The sequence below is a fragment of the Ascidiella aspersa genome, chromosome 3 (genome assembly GCF_963924565.1).
Source record: "Ascidiella aspersa chromosome 3, kaAscAspe10.2, whole genome shotgun sequence".
Taxonomy (NCBI): Eukaryota; Metazoa; Chordata; class Ascidiacea; order Phlebobranchia; family Ascidiidae; genus Ascidiella; species Ascidiella aspersa.
Genome location: NC_139449.1, coordinates 32,092,925 through 32,115,679, shown reverse-complemented (window position 1 = coordinate 32,115,679; position 22,755 = coordinate 32,092,925). Strand labels below are relative to the sequence as shown.

The 22,755-nt window shown below is 39.9% G+C and overlaps 1 protein-coding gene across 1 annotated transcript in view; it reads left to right on the top strand.

The window, feature by feature from the left end:
• LOC146162506 (ephrin-B1-like) overlaps positions 1–11,684 on the top strand; it is a 39,550-nt gene extending 27,866 nt beyond the window's left edge. Inside the window, exons 3-5 of the mRNA XM_083384359.1 lie at positions 5,218–5,349; positions 6,718–6,792; positions 8,819–11,684. Of these exons, the coding sequence (XP_083240485.1) occupies positions 5,218–5,349; positions 6,718–6,792; positions 8,819–9,129 (518 nt within the window). The 3' untranslated portion in view covers positions 9,130–11,684. The remainder of the gene's footprint in view (positions 1–5,217; positions 5,350–6,717; positions 6,793–8,818) is intronic.
• Positions 11,685–22,755: the final 11,071 nt, after the last annotated feature.

Below are 22,755 nucleotides of genomic sequence, written 5' to 3'. Positions count from 1 at the left end.
ACTCGCCCACACGTCCAAACACGAAAACCCATATAATCGCGATTTTACGATGTATTTTCATAAGTCAAGTGATACATACATTAATGGACACGGCGTGTCATATCGATTCACATTACTCATCGGCACCGTTGGGCGCACTGAACTGGTTGCTGCCCATGGTTTTAGGGAAATTCCCATATTATTGTGAGTCGAAATTTCGACGGGTATCTGTCTCTGGAGAAGTTTAAAAGCACGTTTGAAAATATTTAAAAGCCACCCGTTTGTGTGTCAACGCAAATAAGGCAACGCACAATATACGCTTTGTCGAATAGGAAGCACACCAATTTGCTTTGTCGGAGTTACTCACTTTTTTAAGTCAATACATCGCCTTGTTTTCACTTTCCGTCTTTTTAAAGTCAATACGCACGCCGCCTTGCTTTCATTTTCATTCTGTTTGTTTTATGAGTCAATTCATTAGGTGGGGTTTTACCATTGGAATTGTTTTACCTGTAGATACCAGGTAAGAATCGGAATAGTTGTACGTATTTCCTTTTACAGATAATCCTAATTTTTTAAAGCGGGGCAAAAAAAAACACAAATGGCTACTTCGTACTAACAACGAACCTTTTCAACTATGGCTAGTAAACCGAGCCACTTTAAAATCACCTTATCACCTTTGGGTGCGAAAAATAACTTAGAAATGGGCTTCCGACTGCTTTAAAAGCGAAGCCACGAAAACTGGCCGAATAAGAATAAAAGCCTACCTTGTACTAACAACGGCTCTAATTAACTAGCCAGAAAACCAGGCCACTTGGAAAGCACTAAATACTGTGCAAAGTTCGGGTTGAAAAGGGTTCCGAAGAGAGGCCACAAAGCTGGCCGACTGAGAATCAAAGGCAACAGCTGAACCGGTAAATTGGAAAGTAAAGATAGGCGCAAAAAATAGGCTGAAAAGGGTTCCGGAGCGAGGCCACAAAAACTGGCCAAACCTTATCTCCGATTTCTACCCTAACACCCCCGTTTCCCGGTTTTGTCGATCGGCGTGGGTAAACGCGTTATCTCGCCGCGGTTCAGCAACGTGACAATGGCCAGGACGCGGTATCGCGCCCCAACACAGAGGCCCCATTGTTACGACACAAACCGCAGAGTCCCGATGTGAAGCATAAACGGCGACCCGGGAAAATTAGGAGCGAGATACAGACGTAAGGCGACTGGCGTAATTGCTTTTTCGGTTACGGTGACTAAATGTTTTGTTTTTGCGTGGGTGAGTTTTGTTTGATCGTATTGGAAATTATTTTTTTACATGCTTTCGATTTTTAGGCGGATAGTCAGCAAAAGCCAATTTTGCTTATCAAAGAGTGGCGCACGTTACATTTTTCATATATTTAGAAATTCCAAAGCTTTTAAAATATACGCTAAATGCAATTGCCTATTTACATATGGCTTAAAACGTGTTATGCGAATTAAATGGTAAAATAGAGTTGAAGACTTCTCTTTTATAATGCAATTTACAATCTAAATATGCTAAATATGCCTCTGCGGTTGCGGTTAAGGACAGAAATTGCGTTATTTTAAATCGCCGTGTCACAGACCTGACAGAGAAGTCAAACGTTTGACCCTAAGCATGCCAATTCCATAAAAAATACTTGCCATTTATTTGATTCGGCTTGTCACGCGAACGGAACGCAATTCCGGGTCCTCTGGGTTTTGGTATCCTCCAGACGCTACGAGATTAAAAAACAGCTTTCAATCACGACTACCCTGTCGCCATTAAACATTTAATAACAGTGGTGAACAGTCTGGTTGCAATTCTGGTTCTAATTGGATATTGCCCAGTTGATCCTCACTACTCTTTTACCTATTTGCAATATAATCCATTTAATTAAGCCCCACATTCCAGTTTTGTAATGGCTTAAGTCGATAAGTCTATTTCTCAATTACTTTAACTTAAGTGCATTCAAGTCACTATTTCCAAATTACTTGACTTGACTTAAGTCCTTTGGGCTAAATTACTGACTTATGTAAGTCGTTTCGACAACTGACTCAAATTGGACTTACTTTGGCAAATGAACTTTCGTTAAAGTGTTTTACTTATTTATGTTGGTAAACAACGATTATTTCAGGTTGTGTTTTTGTCTAACTACGGAGTATCGCAATGAACTAAAATAAGGGCACAATACAGCTTTCAATCAAGTCGTCGAGCATATGCTAAGCGTGCGAGACCGACATGATGTAGTAATTATTAAATATTAATAAGCATCAATGGCAACGCTACCGTTAAATTCTGTGCTTTATCAGTTAGACACGCTTTTGACACGAGGACAAATGGAGTTCTAAATTTAGTTGGTTAGTAACAACAGTGGTCCCGTTAAGGATATTGCTATATCTAAAAATATTGTTGATTTCTGTGTGCGAAAATAAATTTACTGTGCAAATTGTCTAGTGGTGCTGCGATTTGCTCATATTCAAAGTGGACATTGGGTGAGTGAGGCGTATAAATATACAAGTATCCATAGACCCCCATGTATATCTTCGCTAGTGAATTCCAATTGGTCCTTGCAAATTGACGTTGACAGACATTTTCACAACAGTCTGCCGACTAAATTGTCTCAAACCCTTTGGGGGAACCGGAATTGTCTCGACCATTGCTATCACTATATCGCCTTCTGTATATACTCAGCCGCGGCGCGTTAACGGACGTTAAGGTATCGCCTTTCGCGGTCGCTTTTTAAGTGGGATAAGTCCTACTCGATGTCGATTCACATCGAGCCAATTACCCGTCGTTTTTCGACCTGTGCGGTTCTGATTGGAAACCCGAGATCCTTTCTAACCGACGGGGTAGGGGGGGATTTTGGCCGCCGTGGTTTGCGAAAAAGCAAAGGCGTCTATCTTTAGGTTGTTTGTTTGTGGTCCTACCGTCGCGATACCGTCTGAACCCGGGCTGTCGCAACCTTAGCGCTTACTGCCGTTTCTGTTATTGCGACCGTGTGTCTGGGTTTGCCGATATTTCAGCGTGCGTTTTTCTCAGACAACAAACTTGTCTTGTGGTCGTTTGGGAAAGTAGAATGAAGGGTCTTTAGAGGAAATATAATCTGTCTAGGTTTTGCCGTTACGTATAACCCAAGAAGAAAATATCCCCTGTCGCCTGCGGCAAATATTTATTAAATAATAAGATGTATTATTCAATAAATGATTTATGTTTTGCTTGCTGTGCATCCCAAATCCTATATGCATATTATGTAATTTCCTTAATGAAACACAGCAACTCATATAATAAAACACAACAACATATAGCTAAAGTGAAAATGAATTGTACTGACTAAATGAAGTAGCCTCTTGCCATACGCGTTGATAAGTGCAATTTTGTTAAAAAATTCAAGCCCTGCTCTACACCAGAAATTACACGTCCTGCTCATCACTTTGTAATGCTGGTTTAACCAGGGAATCCCATTGTGTTTTAACGTGTTGTAGTTACGCGTATGGCAATGTACCGTGCCCCGGTTTGAACGTGAAAGAGTTGAAGAGTGCCTTTCAGGAATCCCTGGCGCATTCCCACCGTAAAACCATTAAAACCCGCCTCTGCTGTGTTTCGCTTCTGAAACTGAAAGCGAAGGCGAAAAGCGAATTTCGCTCCAAGTCAAAACAATTCCCACATTTTGCGACAGTCGCAAAAACGTTACATACATAATTATATGCGTACGAAAAAAAACGCGTCAAAAGGCCGTTATTTGTGGCCACTTTAAAATCGGCCGGCTCCTTTTTCGACAGTGCAGAATGAAAAGCACTTCAAAATGCAACGTAAGCTGAACAAGGGGTTGAACACGGAATAAAACTTGAAATGGCGGCCAATTCTAAAGTTTGGTAAAAAGTACAGCAGTGGCCAGTGCTTTTTCAAGGTGTTTTAAGCAACTTAAACGGTCTCTAAATTTCTTCAATTTCTCAAAATGTTTCTGTGACTGCCGGTGTGGTAAATTTTACTTAAAAAAAATCAAAAATTCGCTCATCTTTAAAACATTGGGGGACGTGTGTAAACTTACAAGCAATTCCTGTATCTAGTATGCATTGATGATATAACAGTGACGGTCTCTTCTTATAATTTTAGCGTTTGGCAATGCCAAACCTTTCAAAAATAGGACCCAAGCTATCATCCAAGGTAAATCAAATCATTTTCATGTGCTTCTCGTCCTTGAGCATGACCTGCGCTGCGACGGATCGTGCATTTGTTGGATTAGCGTTCCGCCTCGTTGCACCCTTCGCTAGCGCAAAGCGGAATTTGAATTTCAAGGAAACATCAGTTTAAATTGCACAGCGAGTCAATCACTGTAGTCTGGTTGTTTAACGTTTGCCTTTAGCGTCTGCCAAGGATATTAAAAGGACACAACTTTTATCTAAGTTTAGAAGAATAACCATAACTGTAGTCCAACCTATGCTTTAAGAAAATGTTTTGGTCTGTCAAAATTCTTTCGAAACAATGACAATCAGCGTTTTAGAAGATTAACAAATCGCTTCGTTTTCTACCTGAAAAATTCCCTTAGTGTTCAAATAGTATTTGGCTTAAAAGTAACAACCCATGCAGTATGCACAGACCACGTGTCTGGGATTAAGTGTGACTCAATGTCGGGTCAAAAATTATGTGTGGGCGTGAATTCGCGTGGCTTATCTGGCTTGATTCAGTAATTGTTTGCTAAACAACTGTCGAAACTTTGTATGGATCATGGGCCTAAAACTTCACGTTCAATTATCGCTTAACACGTGCAAAGCTTGAATATTTTTGGAATTGATTATAGGGCGGGACATCCCCAATGTGAAAAATCCTAGTGGTTGTTTTATGAATTAAAGTTTATGCGACCTTCGTTGCCATTAGTTTATGCAACAGGGGATACGACAGTTGTTAAGCGTTTTCGCTAGAACGAACGTGTACCAATGGGCAAGTTCGCAAGAGCAAATCTAGTGTTTTTCTCCCGACGGGTTATGAAAGGCATAAATAAATTGACCATGGGGTAAATAATGGAACTAAAGATCGTGGAACATTCACGTAAGCAAAACAAATCCCCCCAAAAAACTAAGAATGCACAAAGATTGCAAAAAAGGAACCCAGCCAGAGATATGCGCCAATAGTATTTCAAACCGGAGTCTTAAATGCTTTTTTAAGTAAAAATCGTTTTAAAGACTGATTTCGTTTCCAACTTTATGTTTAAGCCCACAACTCACAGTTCGTTGTTTTCTTTTTTTCGCCAGATCGCCAGAAGAACTTCATATTCGCTTGCAACAAGCCAGATCGCGAGAACAAGTTGACTCTCAAGTTTCAGACGATCAGTCCTTCGCCGCTCGGATTCCGCTTTCGATATTGCACGGAATACTACTTCGTCGGTGAGTCAGATTTCCCTAATGTACAAAATGACTAACCGTGGGTAGTTCGCGGTTTCTGCGCACACGATCGTGACTTAAACCGCCCCATTTTTTGTAGCGTGATACCAATTTTTCTAGGCCCGAGAGCGGACTTTACACTCTTATCATTTTAAGTATTCTTGAGTAATACAGCGTTTTCGCCATTAGGTCTACCTTTACTGTCGTTAGACAATAGCATTATAGCCTCTTCACAAATTGCAGTATTCGTTATGCAGGGATGTTATGCCTTTTTGTACCATTTAAGTCGGAGCTTATCAAACTATTTAGGTACACACCGGGGTTCACTTTTGAATTAACTCGGCACAAGTTAAATTCGCTTATTGACATATAAATTTATCTTAATAAGCATTTCTATTAAAGCTATAGTTGTAACGATTCTGGATTGCATAGCAACTTATTAATTGATGTAAATTCATTATTGTGCAGTTTGTTACATAAGCAGTTTACAAATTGTCTTTATCCAGAAATTGTTAAAACATCGATTTCATGCAGCTCGGTCTGGGAAAATCTCTCTTTGGAGCCATAGTCAGTGAGAACCAAATTGTAACAAATTTCCACATTCTAGTAACGGTGTTCACACTCCATAAAAATAACCAGAGTCCTTGTAAAAAATTTGAAATAGCCTGACAATCCCACACTTCGTTGGGCGTGCGAACGCTGTGCAGTGGTGGTTCTGCGCATCGCGAGAGCAGACCACCGTTCCGATTAATCGCAACGGTAAGATAGTGCAACCTGCGAGCGCCCGTGCGAATTCGATGCCTTGCATTTCCCAGCACGCTACTGGTTAATGGGAACTTTGCCGAAGCGGTGGCGCCATTTGCATTTTAAAGCAAGCGACACGGTGCAATTCGGCATAAAACACGTGCATCAGAAACAGCTCCCGCAATTGGTTCCTGAAATAACAGTTTGGTTAACCCGGTGATTTATTCACCCAGAGGGCTTAAGATCACAATAGAGAAACACCGGGTTATACTTTAGCTTGTTTTAAATTAATTTAACTTAACCCAATACAGGGCGAACAGAGCGGGGAAATTGTCTCGACAATGCTATTCCGAAGATCGTAAGGCTTTCTTATGATTTGCAATCCCGCGTGTTTAACAAAACGAAACTCGCATTCAATACAGATAAACGTGTTTAAATTAGAACACTGTCCTCTTTTCCGCAATGGTGTTATGTAATTTAGACTTTCAACTTTGAGATTTTAGATTTTATTGTATGTAGTTTGTGTGACTTGGCTTGTAGGAAATTTGCTTTCATAAAATAAAAGAGTAAACTTGTTAATCGGTTTCGAATTTGCTGATGTGATGAATGTTTTTCTTTTTTTTGCAGCCGTTTCTGAACTTCGCAACAAGGCAGGCTGCATGAAGAACTCGACCAGAATAAGGATCGTCGTCAAATGTCGAGGTAAGCTGAAACGTTTCAGGCTTCTTCATTACAAAGGTTATAGGAGGTGTGCTTTTGTTAAAGGAACGAAGCATTATGTGACGATTCTAAAATGGTTTGACATTTGACTGAAAAAGCAATCCATAAATATTAGGTTTAAATGCTGAGCCAATCAATCAATTAACCAGCATAATATTTGCGTTATAACTCCACGCAACAGTCGCGAATTTACCTTGAAATGTGTGTATAACCGCAAAAATCGAATATTTCAATCAACGCACGGCAAAAAATATCCAAATTCCAGCTTACAGCAGGTCGTAAACGCGGTTTAAAAGTCTCAAAAGAAAATGAAACCTTGTTTTTCACGACAAATTTTAAAGCCCATGACTGGTGCCATTAGCTTGATGTCAAAGCCCATTGCTTTGCTGTCATTCGCATAAAACAGGCGTTGGCCTAAAAGTTAATTTCCAATTCAAACAAGCGTCATTGCAGAAATACGACTACGATTAAATTGCAATCCGCAAAAAGGCCAATACAAGTTATAGCGTGTTTCTGACCTCGCGTGGAAATAATTGGCAAAGCTTTATCTCATTTGTCGCTGTTTTAAAGTAGTGTGAGACTTTCGTTTACGAAACCGACTTGGTGGCAAACCGCCCCGCCCCCCAGACGTCTATCGCACAGGTTGTTTACGGCCAGGGTGTCGCGTTACGTCAAAACTACAAGGCGCACCACGAAAACACGACCACACAGTCACACATATAGTAGGCCGTGTAAGAGGTGTGTGGACGTCTCACCTAAAGAAGGGAGCAGTTTACAAGGTTCTTTGCCTCATTCAGTATTAGTACCATGTCTCACATTTCAGAGACAGCAAAACACATAAACAAATGTGCATACAGTAGTGATATTGCCCAGGAGTCAACGTAGCCTCAAAAGGGTTCATGAAATGGTTTAGCGATCCGCTAGTGAACTAAGAAATGGACAAAATATTTCTTAAATAAAGTAATAATTCTTAAATGTTTCATTTTATATTTAATTCGACCACAAATTCGCATTTAAAGTTTGCTAATTTCTATAAATGTATGCCTATATAGTTTCGTAAAACTCTTGAATAGGGTCAATGAAAAAATCTTAAATGGGGTAAAAAATTAGGTCCTCTCAATAATGTTTAAAGGGTATGTGGCTAAAAAAGTATTGGGAACCATCTTCTTATGTCGAACAATTAACAACGGCACACGCACAATTATGGTACACGGGGTCGGGGAGCCTTAAGGGGACTAAACCAAATCTAGACTGGGTGAGGTATGAACTCACGACCTCGGCTAAATTTCCATTATATCCCTGTATATGTCAGAAACAGGGCAATAAATACAGTCGGTTTCATTTAGGGCACGCTTGAACTGACCTAGGGTTGGAAAAGTACACGAAAGCGTGGCCGAAATTACCAAGCTCGGCCCTTTTCAAATCGGCCGTGTAATTTGACCTTAAGAGGCTTAAAAGCAGTGCTTTCTATCGTTGTTTGAAACGGCGAGCAAAGTCTAAACACAGCACAGCGTGCGACCCAACAACATTTGGCCGCTGCATTCAAAGCCGTTAGAAAGGCGATACGTCGACAAGGCGTTAAGTCCTTCTCGTTTTACAATTCAATGCGACGTTTGCTTACATTGCCACTGCTGTGGGTTGTACGACACCGTAGTAAGACGAATTGCGCTTGTGACACACGCTTTCGAGCAACCCCGTTTTGCCGGGTTAAGTAAGTTCAAACGTGTTACGAACTAGCGTGTTAGTTCTGTTTGTTTGACTTGACTTATTTCCAAAAAAAATCGTTCAGTGTATGTTACATACAATTTAATGGTTTTAGAATTCGGAATTGTCTAATGTTGTAGTTTTTTAATGTTTCGTTTAAAAAAATAATTAAAAAAAATCTTTTAGTTTAATGTCTATATTTCAATGGCTTTAGAGAAAGCAGCTGGTTTATAAAACGCTTCTAAAATGCCGCAAGCAAATGTGTTTCAACTAAAAAAAAAACTATTTTTTCTTTTTATCGCAGAAGACCAAAAAAGGCCCAAGACCGTTGCCCTACCGCGATGGACAACAACAAAACCTAAGCCGACAAAAACCACAACCGAAAAAACAACAGCAACAACAAGAAAAATAACAACAAAATACCACAAACTAACGCGGCCAAACAAGGTGGTTCACCCACCTCTGAGACTGAACAAGCCGTCACCCTCCCCCAAAGGGCCTGGGGGTGGGGGGTGTCGCGAGGCGCCATCCGGTGGCATCACGCTCCTGATGACGTTGGTTGCGGCGCTCGTGACGTCATTGATGACGAGGACTCTCAAAGTGACAACGCGGTGAATTCGCGAGGCTAAGATTGTCGGGGTTACGAAAGTTCAAAAACCGACTTTATCTTTCTGTGCCGTGAGAATTCTCCACCGCTCATCGGACCGACGCCCGGACGATTGCCGAGCCCTCATGGGACTGGCGTTGGTGTCGGTGGTGATGGACCTTGAACTCTTGCGATTAAATGGCGAGAATTGTGAACGATGCAGTCGGCAAGGCGATTAAAATGATGCGCCCATGGGTGAAGGCTTCAGTTTTTGAAAACGTTCTTTTTTGAGTTCCACGCTTTGTCAGATGCGCCGGTCGGTCATTTGGTCGGCCGATGATATACAGTACCTTTCTTCACACCAGCGGTATTTCATTTAACAGCTGGTTTCTATCAGTTTAAAGGTTTGCGTGTAGAAATACGCTAGGAAAAGCGCCGAAACGAATTGTCCGACTTGTCGGCGCTTTTTGCTTTGAAATTAATACCGTAAAATGTTACAGAAAGGTCGTTTTGGTGGATTCTGTACTGTGTTTAACTCTATAGGCTCAATTTCTGGGCCTGAAACGTGCGGCGTATACTCATTGCAAACTTATCTGGTCTAGCGTATTGCTTTTATGTGGAAAGGTTACGAAAATGGTATTGAAGCGCTGTTATTGCCCTCTCGTCATTTAGTCTCAGTTTGGTCATCATTTTAAGTTACAGTTTGTGAAAAAGGCCAAGCTGTTTTGTAGCGCGTAGGAGTTCGCGGACAAGTGGCGATTTGTCACGAAACTGGAGACACGACACTGCCACGTTGTTGCTATTTTGTCGCCACTAATTTTCGCTTTTCTTCAAAGTTAATCTGACGTCTAGCCTGCAGAATATAAGGTCAACAATTTGCTACGTATAATGTCAAAAAATTAAGAACGCGCCCATGGTCGACGTTCCGATCAGAATAATTGCCTATTGCCTCCGAACGCCAATTTCAATTGCCACGATAACAAGTCCCAAAGGAGAACAAGTACACAAAGCCAAATCCAAATTTTCCCACCGATCGCAATTACGTAAACGCTGGCTCGAAACCTTGTTTTGACTCAAATCGTCCGGAAACGGCAAGACTTAAAATAACCGAAACGGCGTCGCAATACTTCCCGTGAACTTTTTGCAGGCCAGATGCGGGCCCTGATGTGTTCCTGGCGCGCCGTGTTTAATCATTTAACCAGATCGTGCGAAAAGTTTTGGGAAAAGGTTTGGCATCGAAGTTCGCGCGGCTGTTGGTCAAATGCTACTTCGCTTACCGTTTATAAGCGAGCTGCTATTTCTGCGAATGAGTTGGGTTCGCTATCGTTTATTTCAAGATATGTCGCCCGTGAGTCGGTATTCTTCGCGACAAACCGTCGGAGATAGCTAAATGATGATCTTGCCAACCTGAGCAAAATTAAATGGCATTTTTTTTCTTTCGGAATGCGCTACAAAATACGACTCATTTTGTGAGAATAACAGTGCCAGTCTGGCCAAACATTGGTATACAGTTCATCAAATTCCACTTGCCAAAACTGGAAATATTTTCAGAACACAGTTAATCGTGTACGAAAAAGCGTGCCAATCGTAAATCTATTAAATTTATCATAATGAATCTGAAAAAGGCATATATTTTTAAAACACAATCGTACCGCGGTTAAATTTATTTATTCAACAAACCCCTGCATTATTGCAACAATTTTCAAAGGAAATCGGTTCGTTCCTCATTCATATTTCGATATTATCGGAACATAAACCCTGTCCCAACTTTAAACAAATCGAATCATCGCTACATTCGCCCTTGTGTTCTTTTGTCACATATTCCGTTTGGTTTGCGCGTTTTTTTGTGCGATCGTGGCACATCGGCATCTCATTAAACATAAATTAACGCCGACCCGTTTACGTTTCGTCGCGGAGTTTTACGTTTTTTTCCCGCGTTTATTTTATTATTAGTCTTCCATTTTTCGCACTGTGACAGAGAGATTATTTTCCTTGAGTTTATTATCGTTGTTTTTTTGTTTCGAATATTGTGTTTTCGCGCTGCCCCCATTTTTTGCGTTCGCTATCTTATTTTTTAAAGCTTTACATTTTTTGTTTTATGTCGCTTTTTATTTTCGAGCACACCACTCTGTTACAAGCCACCGGTTTCAGATGTCCGATAATATCGGATCGGAACCGATACTAAAAGCCAGTCAATGACGTCAAAACTTTCATACTAAGTTTGTAGTTTCTTATTTGACGTTTTGTTTATTTTACTTTGTTAATAATAGCATTGATTCCATTGCTGTAATATTCCTAATGCATGGAATATCGCGCGTCGGTATCGGCTTGCAAAACGAACTATCGGACATCCCAGTCGGTTGCTCTTTGGCAGGATTTTTTTAAGTTAATCTTATCTATAATGATCCAACACTCTTGTGGCAGTATCCCGCGTCAACGGTAGCCCCTTTTCTCACACAAAATATACTTTTTCTACTTTCTGCATGATTTCGCCACCAATTTATTTTGCATATTCTATCTATACTGACCAGCGGCCGCTGTTCTAACTTTTGACTTGCGTAATAAACAAGTATAACGACAGATATTTAGTGCGTTGTTTTGGTGTGAGTCGTATATAAGAGAAGATATCTAAAAAACAAAGTTTTTGTAGCTATAGAGTTTTTATGAAATTTGTTCCATTGTACCTTGAGAGAAACAGTTTACAAAATGTACAATGGGCTTTAATAAGATGATAAAAAGGTTAAGCAGCCGTGTTGTTATTTTCTGCCCTGGATAACCATATTATATGGCTCTGTAAAAACAGTGTCTACCGTCAATCAGCTATAGTGGCTTCAAAAAAGTCAAACCAGCGGGAAAAAATTGCGAACCAGAAGAAGAATTACATGTATTTCCACGTTGAAATGAATGTATTTCGGCAATATTTATTGTATTTTTGTCTGAAATGTACACATATTTTCCCCTTCCTTTATAATTAGTTAGACGAAATTTATTGCATTACGCAACATCGTTAACATCGACCTCTTTTAAACGAATTTCAAGTGACTAACATTATAACGGTTCAGATAGTATTTAATCGGTTTAACGCGGCCACCGGTTCTATATGGAGATGTTCAGTAAAACTATTGTCTTCTTACGTTTATAAACAGGATAACTTTTTACGTGTTACGAAAGTGTCTATAAAACTAACGTGTAAACCAGGGGTGTCTAGTTCAAACATGCCGACGTGCCAATTTTTAGCTTACAACTGCTTTCCGTGCCAAAGTTTAGCAACTATTTTTTTTCTAATATCAAAAGCGCTTTTATACAAAAAATAAAAACAGTATAATGTTATAATATCAGCAGTAATTGTTTGTTGTCGTAATTGCTGGAGTTGTTTTGTATTGTGAATAAACAATGCCAATTGGCTGTATACCAAATTTAGCTTTTTTGACAATAGGCTGTATTTTTGGGGGGCTTGCGTGCCATTTTTTATTAGGTCGCGTGCCATTTTTGGCACGTGTGCCTCATGTTGGACAACCCTGGTGTATACATTAGGTTTAACATTGCATTTATTCTGTTCAGGCTATAGGTTAAAATAGGGCGAAAAAATAACCGTGATAAGTTTTGTATGTTTGTTTATGTTAAACCAGGATTATATTGTTTAAGAAACACTGGTTTATACGCTTGTAAAAACAAACCAACAGGGCAGCAACGTGCACGTTTTTGTCAGACAGTGCGGTAATTGTTTACCCATGTGTCTTTTTACAGCATGATGTGGTCGCTTTAAAATCGTTTGAAACGATTGACGATAAGGACTCACTTATAAATAGTTGCATATTGTTTGTTTGACATTTGTCTTTTCATTTGTAAAATCGAGCGTGTAATGTTTGTTGAACTCTAATTATTATCTTGTCAAAAGGTGGCAAAAGTCATATCGTATAGGCTACTTTGCCAAAAATATACAAATTTTTTAGCTAACAAGATAGACATTTTATTTTACCCCTGCGTTTTAAGCCAAGCAATGTAGGGTCTCCCAAATATAATTTAAATACTGCGGAAAACACAAACGTAAGGGCTACAAACAAAAATTCCCGAAGGACGACATTGTGAGTTGATGCATTAGCTTATTGGACAATTGTATTTTTGTTAATGTAAGATAAATTGTTTGGGTAACTGTGATTTATAGCAGTGCTCTTCGACCGGTGTGCACGGTGCACCAAAATATGCATGAGGTGCTCCAGTACTAAAAGGTATACAAAGATGCTTCACAAAGTTTTAATGAAAACATTAGTGTTTTACCTTGTGGATATTAGAAAAAAGGTGTAGGTTTCAACTGATGTATGTAGTTTTTTAAATGTTAATGCGACAGCTCCGCTTGGTTTACTTGACATGATGATAAAAAAATGGTTGAGCATTGATTTATAGACTTGATAAAAAAGATCGAAATACGTTGTAACAAACGTGCACGTTTTTACAGTCAACTAGACAGAATACAGAGTAGTTTTACACCTGCTTCAATAGCCAGGCGTTGCTCACTCGATTGAGAGGGTCACACGAGTCCCTAGGGGGAGTGTACATAAAGGTTACAGGCAAATCGTTAAAACGAAAACCACAAAAGGGATCGTTACCCTTCGCAGTTTTACGTGACGTCACGCTGCGGGTTTGACTGAAACGCGGCCCTCTGCCAACTGGCGCTGCCTTGGAGAGTTTAATTATTGCCGAGGTAAGACGTATAAGTCGTAAGCAGCAGCAACAGCATCAGCAGCAAAGAACATAGGCGCCTGCTTGTCTCCACTGGCTTGTTGTGTTTGTGCGGCTTCGAGCGCTTAAGTTTATTGACTGCAGCGGCCGCCTGTAATTAGCCTACTTCGAAGGCTTGAGCGTGCGCGGGGCGCGAAGCATTAGCGCAACGATCCCCGCCAATCCTGTCAGGCTTTGCGCGGATTAGCGTCAAGGCTTTGCCGCCAGGGAGCAGTGTGAGTGCTTGTCTTCAGGTCGCCGGTTCCGAGGGTCTTTGCTTCAAATCCCGCCCGTTCTGAGCTAGGATATTTAGGTAGTGGAGCGGTCCAAACAACTTAACCAAACAAATGCCACAAATATCCGTTACAACAGTTATAGCGATTAAAGAATAATATTGTTTTTAAGTTTTGAGAACAGTATATAAACTGTTGCTACCAGGCATAATAATAATCATAATAATCAAAAACAGCTCCTCTGGAAAGCTACCCAGTCATTCATTCCGAAGACGGCGATTTAAATAGGTTACCGAAACATTGGCTAACAATTACAATTACAAGAAGGACTGTTTATTACTATCATCAGTGCATTGTATTTTAATCAAACTATGCGAGCCTCCGTTTTTTTCATTTTGTGCGTGAATTTATTATTTATTTCATCGTTTAACTTGTTCTTTGTACAAAGTGGTTAAAATATATCGATACCAACAATATCTAACGACCGACCAAATACCTAGACCAGGGTTCCTTAACCAGGGGTCGCAACCCCAAGGAGTGCGAGAACTGTTCCAAGGGGATGTGGGGATGCTGAATCAGACACAGAAAAATGTATAATGTCATTTATGTTCAATTAAATGTAAATTTAACTCACATTTTGGTAGTGTGTTATTGTATTACCAGTTACTTGTATAAAAATAAAATTCCAATGATTTTGTTATTCAAGCATTTCTAGAAGGGGTTGCGAGAGCTGGTTGGTTATTTGTAAGGGGTGCAGCAAGGAAAAGGGTTAAGAACCACTGACCTAGACAAAAAAGTCGGAAACTGCTTTAAACGGATGGTTTTACTTGAAAAGGTGCCACCGCCGCACACGACGGAGATTTTTGACGTCCAAAAAAATGGCAGGCGTGAAATCTGCGATAGCGCCTGCAATTTTGCTGCATTTGAGTTAAAGCTAAGTATGGCGCTACTAAAAAAATCAAGAATAACCTGTTTTGGAATCGATTCGTCTCGCTCGCTCGTTCGCTGTTCAACCATTTAACGAGGCAATTTGTTGCGGGCTCTTCAGTACAACTCGTGTTTCGAAATGGCAGCAGAGCCGCGCGACCTGCGAGCAATTTACTGCTGTTGTTTTTTTACAAAACAGGGAAGCGGAATACAGATTACTGAGTGGTAAAATCTCTTTAAAGCTGAATTTTACGAGTTTTTACACCGGCTGACCAATAACAACTGCCCAATTGAGGGAGATTATTTCCGCAATAACGATTTCTTTAAGAGTGCTCATTGTTGTGCTTAATGTCAAATTCCAATCTATTGCCGTCAAACGACTGGTCATAGACCCTAAAATGTGGTATGAATGTTGATTTGTTTATGGCAAGCAGTACCTAACATGTTACACTCTTTACAAATGCATGGCCGCATGTGCCATAAGTCACCTAAATTCAATTAATTCACTGTTTTGAAACTACTAGACTCAAAACCGAAGTATTTTGGACAAATACTTTGACTTGGACATCAAGCATTTGGGCAAATAATTTGGCGAAGTTTAATAGTTTTCAATTAATACATATTTAGTCAAAATTGAGGTGGTTAGCAAGCTTGGGTTAAAATAAGATGTTTATGTTTAATATTTTTAATTTAATTTGGGTTATTTTTTTCAAATTTATTTCGTGAAACCATTTGCTGGCATTTTTTCGCGTTTTTGTTATTTTTAATTGAGATTTGCTCATACACGGACGAGTTTACCAATTTAAATTAGTAGGTTAACAATATTACTAGTTAAAAAAAACTCAATTCTTCTTGCATACTCCTGTGTGACTAAATTGTTCATCAACGAATGGTTAAACACGCGTTGTCAAAAGCAAACAGATGCATTTGAACTCAAGCGCCGCTCTGAATCAAACTGTAATTGGATTATAATTTGGATTAATTTTATTTTATTCGCACCAGATGCCATCAGAAGCAAAAGATTACGTGCGTAAACGCGTCTGTCGCTTTGATTCGTGAGAATAGCGTTGCTATAGCGGCATCGAGCGGATAATTTTATAATTGTGTAACAAATGAGCTACTAACTGTTGCGTTTAGTACATAAGACCTTGCACAAACATAAAACGGGCATTTCTAAAACAGTTTTATGCAACAGCCTACCTTAAAAATATATGCTTGCCCAAAACTATTGTGTAGAACTCCTGAAAACAAAAAAAATATGTAGAACTCAAACAATTTTAACACGGGAATTTAAAACGTAACGTAACTGGGATCAGCAATTTTAGAAAGGCATGAGTCTTAAGCGTGAGAAAGGAATTCATTTTTGATTCTTTTTATAGTAATAATAAAATGGCAAAAAATCGACACAATTTGTAGTAGGAAAATCATCATGCAGCGAACAACCATTTAGTTTTATGGTGTATCAACATACTTCCAACTAACCTTACTTAAGATTATGGTTTGCGTTGAGACTCTCCCTAACTATTTTATCCTTTCCCAGACCATTGCTCTTCCAACTACAAAATAAGGCACAAAAGGCGTAATAGATTTTCACTTAAAAACCGAAACGCTCTAACCTGCTGCATCCTAACTCCTATAAGCGTACGTTTTTCGCAAGATGTTTATTTACATAGAGAACTTTTGCATGTGCTTTTAAATAAAGGAGAAAGGTGACTAAATTTGCATGCTATCCTACCCAAAAAATCACGTCTCTCGCATAAACCCTACAAAAATAGCCGCATGACAAGAGTCGTATGTTGTGCACTTCGTGCTTGTAAATGCGCCTTCAGGCCTATGAGCTGACCTTCAGAAACGTGTAAAAGCGTTAGACGTGACGAGAAACACACGTTTTAGCATCAGCGCCGGCGCTTTTTTGCCATCTTTTTGCAAAGAGCACCGGCAGCCTTTGCAGGGGCGTGAAATTGCAAGGCTCAACGCGAATGCGCCGCGATAAAAGCACCTGATTAGACGAGATCTCTCGGGCGCGCGGATCATATACAAGTCGAAATGCCACGTTTTCATCTGAGACGACCTACTTTTCGTGATCCGGCCTTCGAGTTTTAACTGCAGCACGAATCCCAGTCGTTTGGTTTATTTTTGGCTCAGCGAAACATATCGACAGGTGATTGTATGAGATCCTGTGTCCGATACGTGTTGGTATTATCGGTGAACGTCCGATACCGTGTTGGTATCGATATCGATCTATCCTAATCGAAGTAAAGGCAGGCAAACGATTTTACGCCATATAGAAAGCAACGTTTTACCTTATTATTTAATTAAACTATGGCAATTTGAACTTGACATTATGGGTATAGACATTATAACCGACAGTCTAATATGTCTTGTATCTTGGTAAATCAATGAGTTACGACCATCTCTATCGGAAATCGCCCAATTCAAGATTTATCCAAACACTTATTCAAACATCGAAATTACCCGCGTCTAAAAGTTCAAGCAGAAATAAACACAAAAAATGTTCATGGAAACAAAATTTTAAGTTTATCAAATTCAGAAGGCTTGATTGCTTTTTAGTGCCTCACCGATCGGCCGCGTTAGCAAGTTCTTTGCCGCTCCGGCGCTTAACCTAGTTTTTAGAGACTTGAAAATGTTGCAAGTCCGCGCATTTGCACAGCAGGCCCGCTATACGCGGTGCCGTGTAATTTCGACACGATCGCTATCGGCCAGCTTAATTGGTGCGATAAAAAGCGAACAAAATGCAAGCGGCAAAATAAACGAGGCAAGGCCCCACCCTTGAATCCTAACAAGGAGGCAGGCTGTTCTTTCTGGCTTCGTATCTCGTTGTTGGATCGCATAAGGTCATCGACCGATCGACCCCGACTCAAAGCTTGGAAACCGCCGCTCGTCATTTCTCCTTTTTCGGGCTTTCCAAGTGCAACGGTCGGTTTGCGCGAAACAGAATCGTCAGTCAGTTTTTCGGGCATTTTTTTTATTTGATGCTTGGTAAAATTTTCCAGCGATTGGGAAGATAACGGACTGGGCTGCCTCTACTAGCCGAAAAAGTTGTGTTATAGCCTCCCAAACATAGTTTTCATCTACAACAAACACAATCAAGTAATAATCAACAAGACAAAAAGACACTGGGTCGACGTTTTTACTTTTTTGACGTTTTTACTATTTGTTTCAAATACTTATTATGACCCTTTAGCTTTAATGGTCGATAAATATGTTTACGGTGGGTGGAAGGGATTGTGACATCAGAGAAGGTCGCACTTTTGCGCGTTTTGTGTTCTGTCTGTATGTTTGTTTGTCGGAGCATTGATCGGTTGTTTCCGAACGAAACTTAAGCTAAAAAACTGCAGGTTTCAATGGTGTTTACTCTTTTAACAGAGGCAAAGCCCTCGGGGTAGAAATTTTTAAACACCAAGTAATTTTAGCACTGATACATTAAGACTTGGTTAAATTCGAGCAGCATGTCATGCCAAGTTTATGCACGTTTCGTCGAAAATCAGACACAGAGATGACTAATATGTTCATCGTGTTTTACACAACATCGCGGATAATAAGAAGCCTTTAAAGTGAGATCAACGATGTTTATACGATTTGGCTATCGACTGATTCTACTTAGTTTCGTTGTCGTCTGAAGAATGTTATGGCCTTAACTTAATAGCCCTTTGAGAAAAAGAATAATAATAGACTTTGCGCCGATGACAAAGTTAAACTCCTGAAATTGCTAGACGTATATCGAAACGATAAAGCATTAGGTCGAATTATTGGAAAAATCCCAGGAGTTGCTCCTAGTTCAATCCAAGACAGACAGATAATACTCAGACTTACATGAAGCAAAGTTATCCGCGGAAACCCAATACCGAAATATAAAGCAGCTGAAGAAAAAGCGTATTTGTCCATGGTAGTTCATCCAACTTCCAGGCGCAAGAAACGGCAGCAAAACAAGCTTATTACGGGGAAATGAGAAACGAGTTAGACCGCAAAACGGAGTTTGCGCAGGTTTTTGCACCCGAGATGAACCCTGCAGTCTTTTGTGGGCCGCGATCTTGATGAATAGACGAGGTTGAACATGAGTCTCATTGTTGAGACTTGTATTCCGTTTTACCCACAAACAACCTACACTTGCCAAACGACCGTTTTACTTTGTATTAATCACGGCTAATGCGATTTTGATAAATATTTTTCGCATCACAACAAGATGCGGCGAGGAGACGCAACCAGGGCAGGTAATAAAGCCACTAAAAACCAAGCTCAATGTTTTAGCAAGGATTTTCGATTTGCCAATTCCTATGCTGGATTACACGACCTATACAGTTTTCAATGCACTTTTTTCCTGCCTCAAGTTTATATGAAAATGAGAGTTTATATGAAAATGAAAGTAAAAGGTACACGACTGATTTCCGGAGCGGTCGTGAAAACGGACAAATAAGTTTGCAATATTTTGCACTCGGAACTGACTGAACCTTGAACGACATCTTGTTTTTCAATACTTCTTTGTGTGTAAGTGCAAGCTTTAGTCCATCTCTGTGGTTAATTTTTGAGGGCTTTAATTTTGTGGCTTTTTTAACTATAGATATTATAAAGGGAATATAGTTTACAAAGTATTAGGTCGTTTAGTTTTTTAAAAGAGATTTGTGTTTATGTGTGTGTGTTTGGGGGAGACTAAGCTTTTTTTTTCTAATTATAAAAACAACAAATTGTAACAATTATATTCAAGAGGTTCATGAGTGTTGAAAGTTCATAACAAATTAAGAGAAAAATACGCAAACCTCTGTTCAAAATCGCTCGCTGTTTGCTTGAATCGAAATCTCATCGGAATCCGAGCATTGCAACCTGCAAGCTCAGCTTTCTGGTTGCTGTTGATGTTATTGCGCGCATAAGTCAAACGCAGGTACGCATTACGCGTAAAGACGCCGCATCGACGCATGTAAACAGAGTGCACACGCTCGAATCACAACTAAGTGACGCAAGCCTTTCAACACCTACACGTTTGCCGCGAAAAATGGGCGGAAATATTCGCACGCAAAAAAGACGGAAGCGAATAGGCTCGTAAAAGTAAAGGCCGTTTACATACACACGGCGACGGCTTTTCAGGGAAGCGAGTTTTCCCGAGTATTGGCTGTTTACGCGAGCTGCCAACGGGCGATAATGCGAGAAGATTGTCGCCAAATAAACCGATTTCACGCGGCGAGCGCCAAGCCTTTTAGTGCGGTTGCTTAAAAAAGGCCTGAATAACGGACAAGGTCCGTGCAACCTTTTAATGCTGCCCTCTCGATGTAGAACCATTTTTGCAGGTACAATGGTATCCAAACAGTGGTCTGCAGACCCCTCGGGGTCATATGGGGCAGAGATCTGCGCAACATCTATTAAATATTTGACTTATGAATTATATTTGGCGGAACACATCAATTCCCATGATAATATTTAGAAAACAACATTTGACAGCTTATATACAAATTAAGTTGTTTGTAAGAGAACTACATGGAATATTAGAGTAATTATCATAGGGCGATTTAAAAAATCCCAGTTCAAAAAATTGACAGGGTCCACCAATATTTTCAAGAAGCAAAGAGGATTTAAAACTTAAAACAGTTTAAGAACCACGGCAAGGTTTTTTTTAACTTCGATTATAAAGTGTTGCTACAATTATATTGCATAAGTTTAAGAATATAAGCTAACGGTTGTATTCATTAATTTTTTTCATAATTCGGATATATTTCTTTTTCGATTCACCCCTTACAATGGTTACATTAATTACGCGGCTCGTGAAAATAGTTTTCTTGTTACGCCCCTCTTCCATTTTGAGTTATGCAGGCCTGGCTTATAACAATTGAGAAACTGTTGTGGACTTATAACCTTAAAGCGTCAAATAGCCTCCGGCAAATCGAGCGACCAGTCCGAAGCCAAAAAAAAACTTATTCCTTTGTCTTTATTTCGGCCGCGAATTTTTGCGCCTAATCGATAAAAGCATTCCGACGAGGCAAAATCCGCTCGGATTTAGCGGCCGCCGTGAAAATCCTTACGGTTTTTTGCGGATTTGATTTCAGGCCGTGTTTACCCAAACCTAGGTGAACTGTCGGGGTTTTCCGATCGACTTTTGGCTTATTGCTGTTCGCAGCGGTTTTATTGAGGTTTTCTGGCGTTTTTTTTGTCAATTTCTAGGTAAAAGAATTTCCACGCGGAAAGCTGGTTTCGCAAATTTTCGCAAGACTACTCGGTAACGGTATGACGTTGCAAGTATTTTAATCGTTTTACAAATTCATGGGATTTCTTGAAATTAGCTTTGCGCGGTTTCGACTATATCTTCTACCATGTTATGTTTAAGTACCTCTAACTAACACCTAGCAAAATTGCCATTGTTTCTTTGACTCAGGACTTCGCAAACTTTTTGGTCATCCGCCCCTTTTGTTTATCAATTTTTCCGCATCCTTTAGCAGCAATAAACAGAAGATTTCTTGTTTTTTTGTTTCGGCAAGCATTTTTCGAATACCCCATAGTGTTTCTCAATCTTTTTACGCGGCTACCCAAGTACCAAACGCGCATGAGGATAACAGCAAAGTTTTGCCAAACCAATTTTCTACACTGGACATTTCGTAAGCCAATAAAGATAAATTAGCATTAATATTTCTTGAGTCGTGGAATATCTATTCACGCGCCAGCACGATGAACGTAAATACTGACGTTCAAATGCCGATAAGCTATCGCGCGCTCTTAAACCAATGAGCGTTGGTACAAGGTTTGAATCGCACAAATTGTTATTCTCCATTTATAAGGAATCTGTTTTGCACGATACGTCAGTATCCTGATGAAGAAGTCCTGTATAGCACGTCGAAACGTCGATCTATCATATATACTGCTGGAAGAGCAACACTCCGTTATAGCATTAATATGTTGGGACTCAATTTATATGACCCATTCACCATGTCTTTCCATTGCTTCCGCAGGTTTTTCAAATTGTGGAGAAATCTTGTTTAACCAATATCAATAAATCTAAACATATAAAGCTACCACAGTCGGCGATCAATTTTGGATTGCGACCAATAGGTTGAGAAACGCCGAGAAAGGGTTTTGAAATAGTCTGACATTGGAATTAAAAAAATAATAATAATAATTTTCAAAAAACTACAATATCCATAGATGTAACATTTGGCGAGAAATTGACGATGTCATCCGAGACTCTTAAAACTATTTGGAAAGAACTGGCTTAACTGATTCCACATCAGAAGTCCACAAGGGGTCTAACAGGCAACAATATACTTGATTGCTTTTTTAATCTGAGAGACCACAATAATAATACAGCGTAAGAAAACACATTAGATCAAAAAGTGATATTTTCGTGTAAAGCTTGCAGAGAGGTTTCCATATCAAAGAGGTTCACTCACATCGCTAATTACCCAAGACAGAATACACGACACCTGAACCAGTGAAGTCACGCATCGTTGCCAGACTACAGGCGATGACGTAGTATGACGCACGATCCGCCGCCCCCCTCCGCAAATCTGTTCGGTGTGACTTTTGAGAATGAAGTCGGGCGTTCAGCAAGTCGAAATAACACTGCTTGAGATAAGTATTTTGTGGTCCTGACTGACACTTAGCAAACTTCGACTTTGTGTTATCCGCGTAAATGCCAACCGCAAGAGATTGTCTGATTAATTCGATTACAGAAATACCGTGCATGTAACTGTAGGCTTTGTTTATGCCGAGGCATTGAGCCGTTGCTTGTCAAACGGACGTGTAACATACTTAGGATGGCCTTATTATTTACTGGGT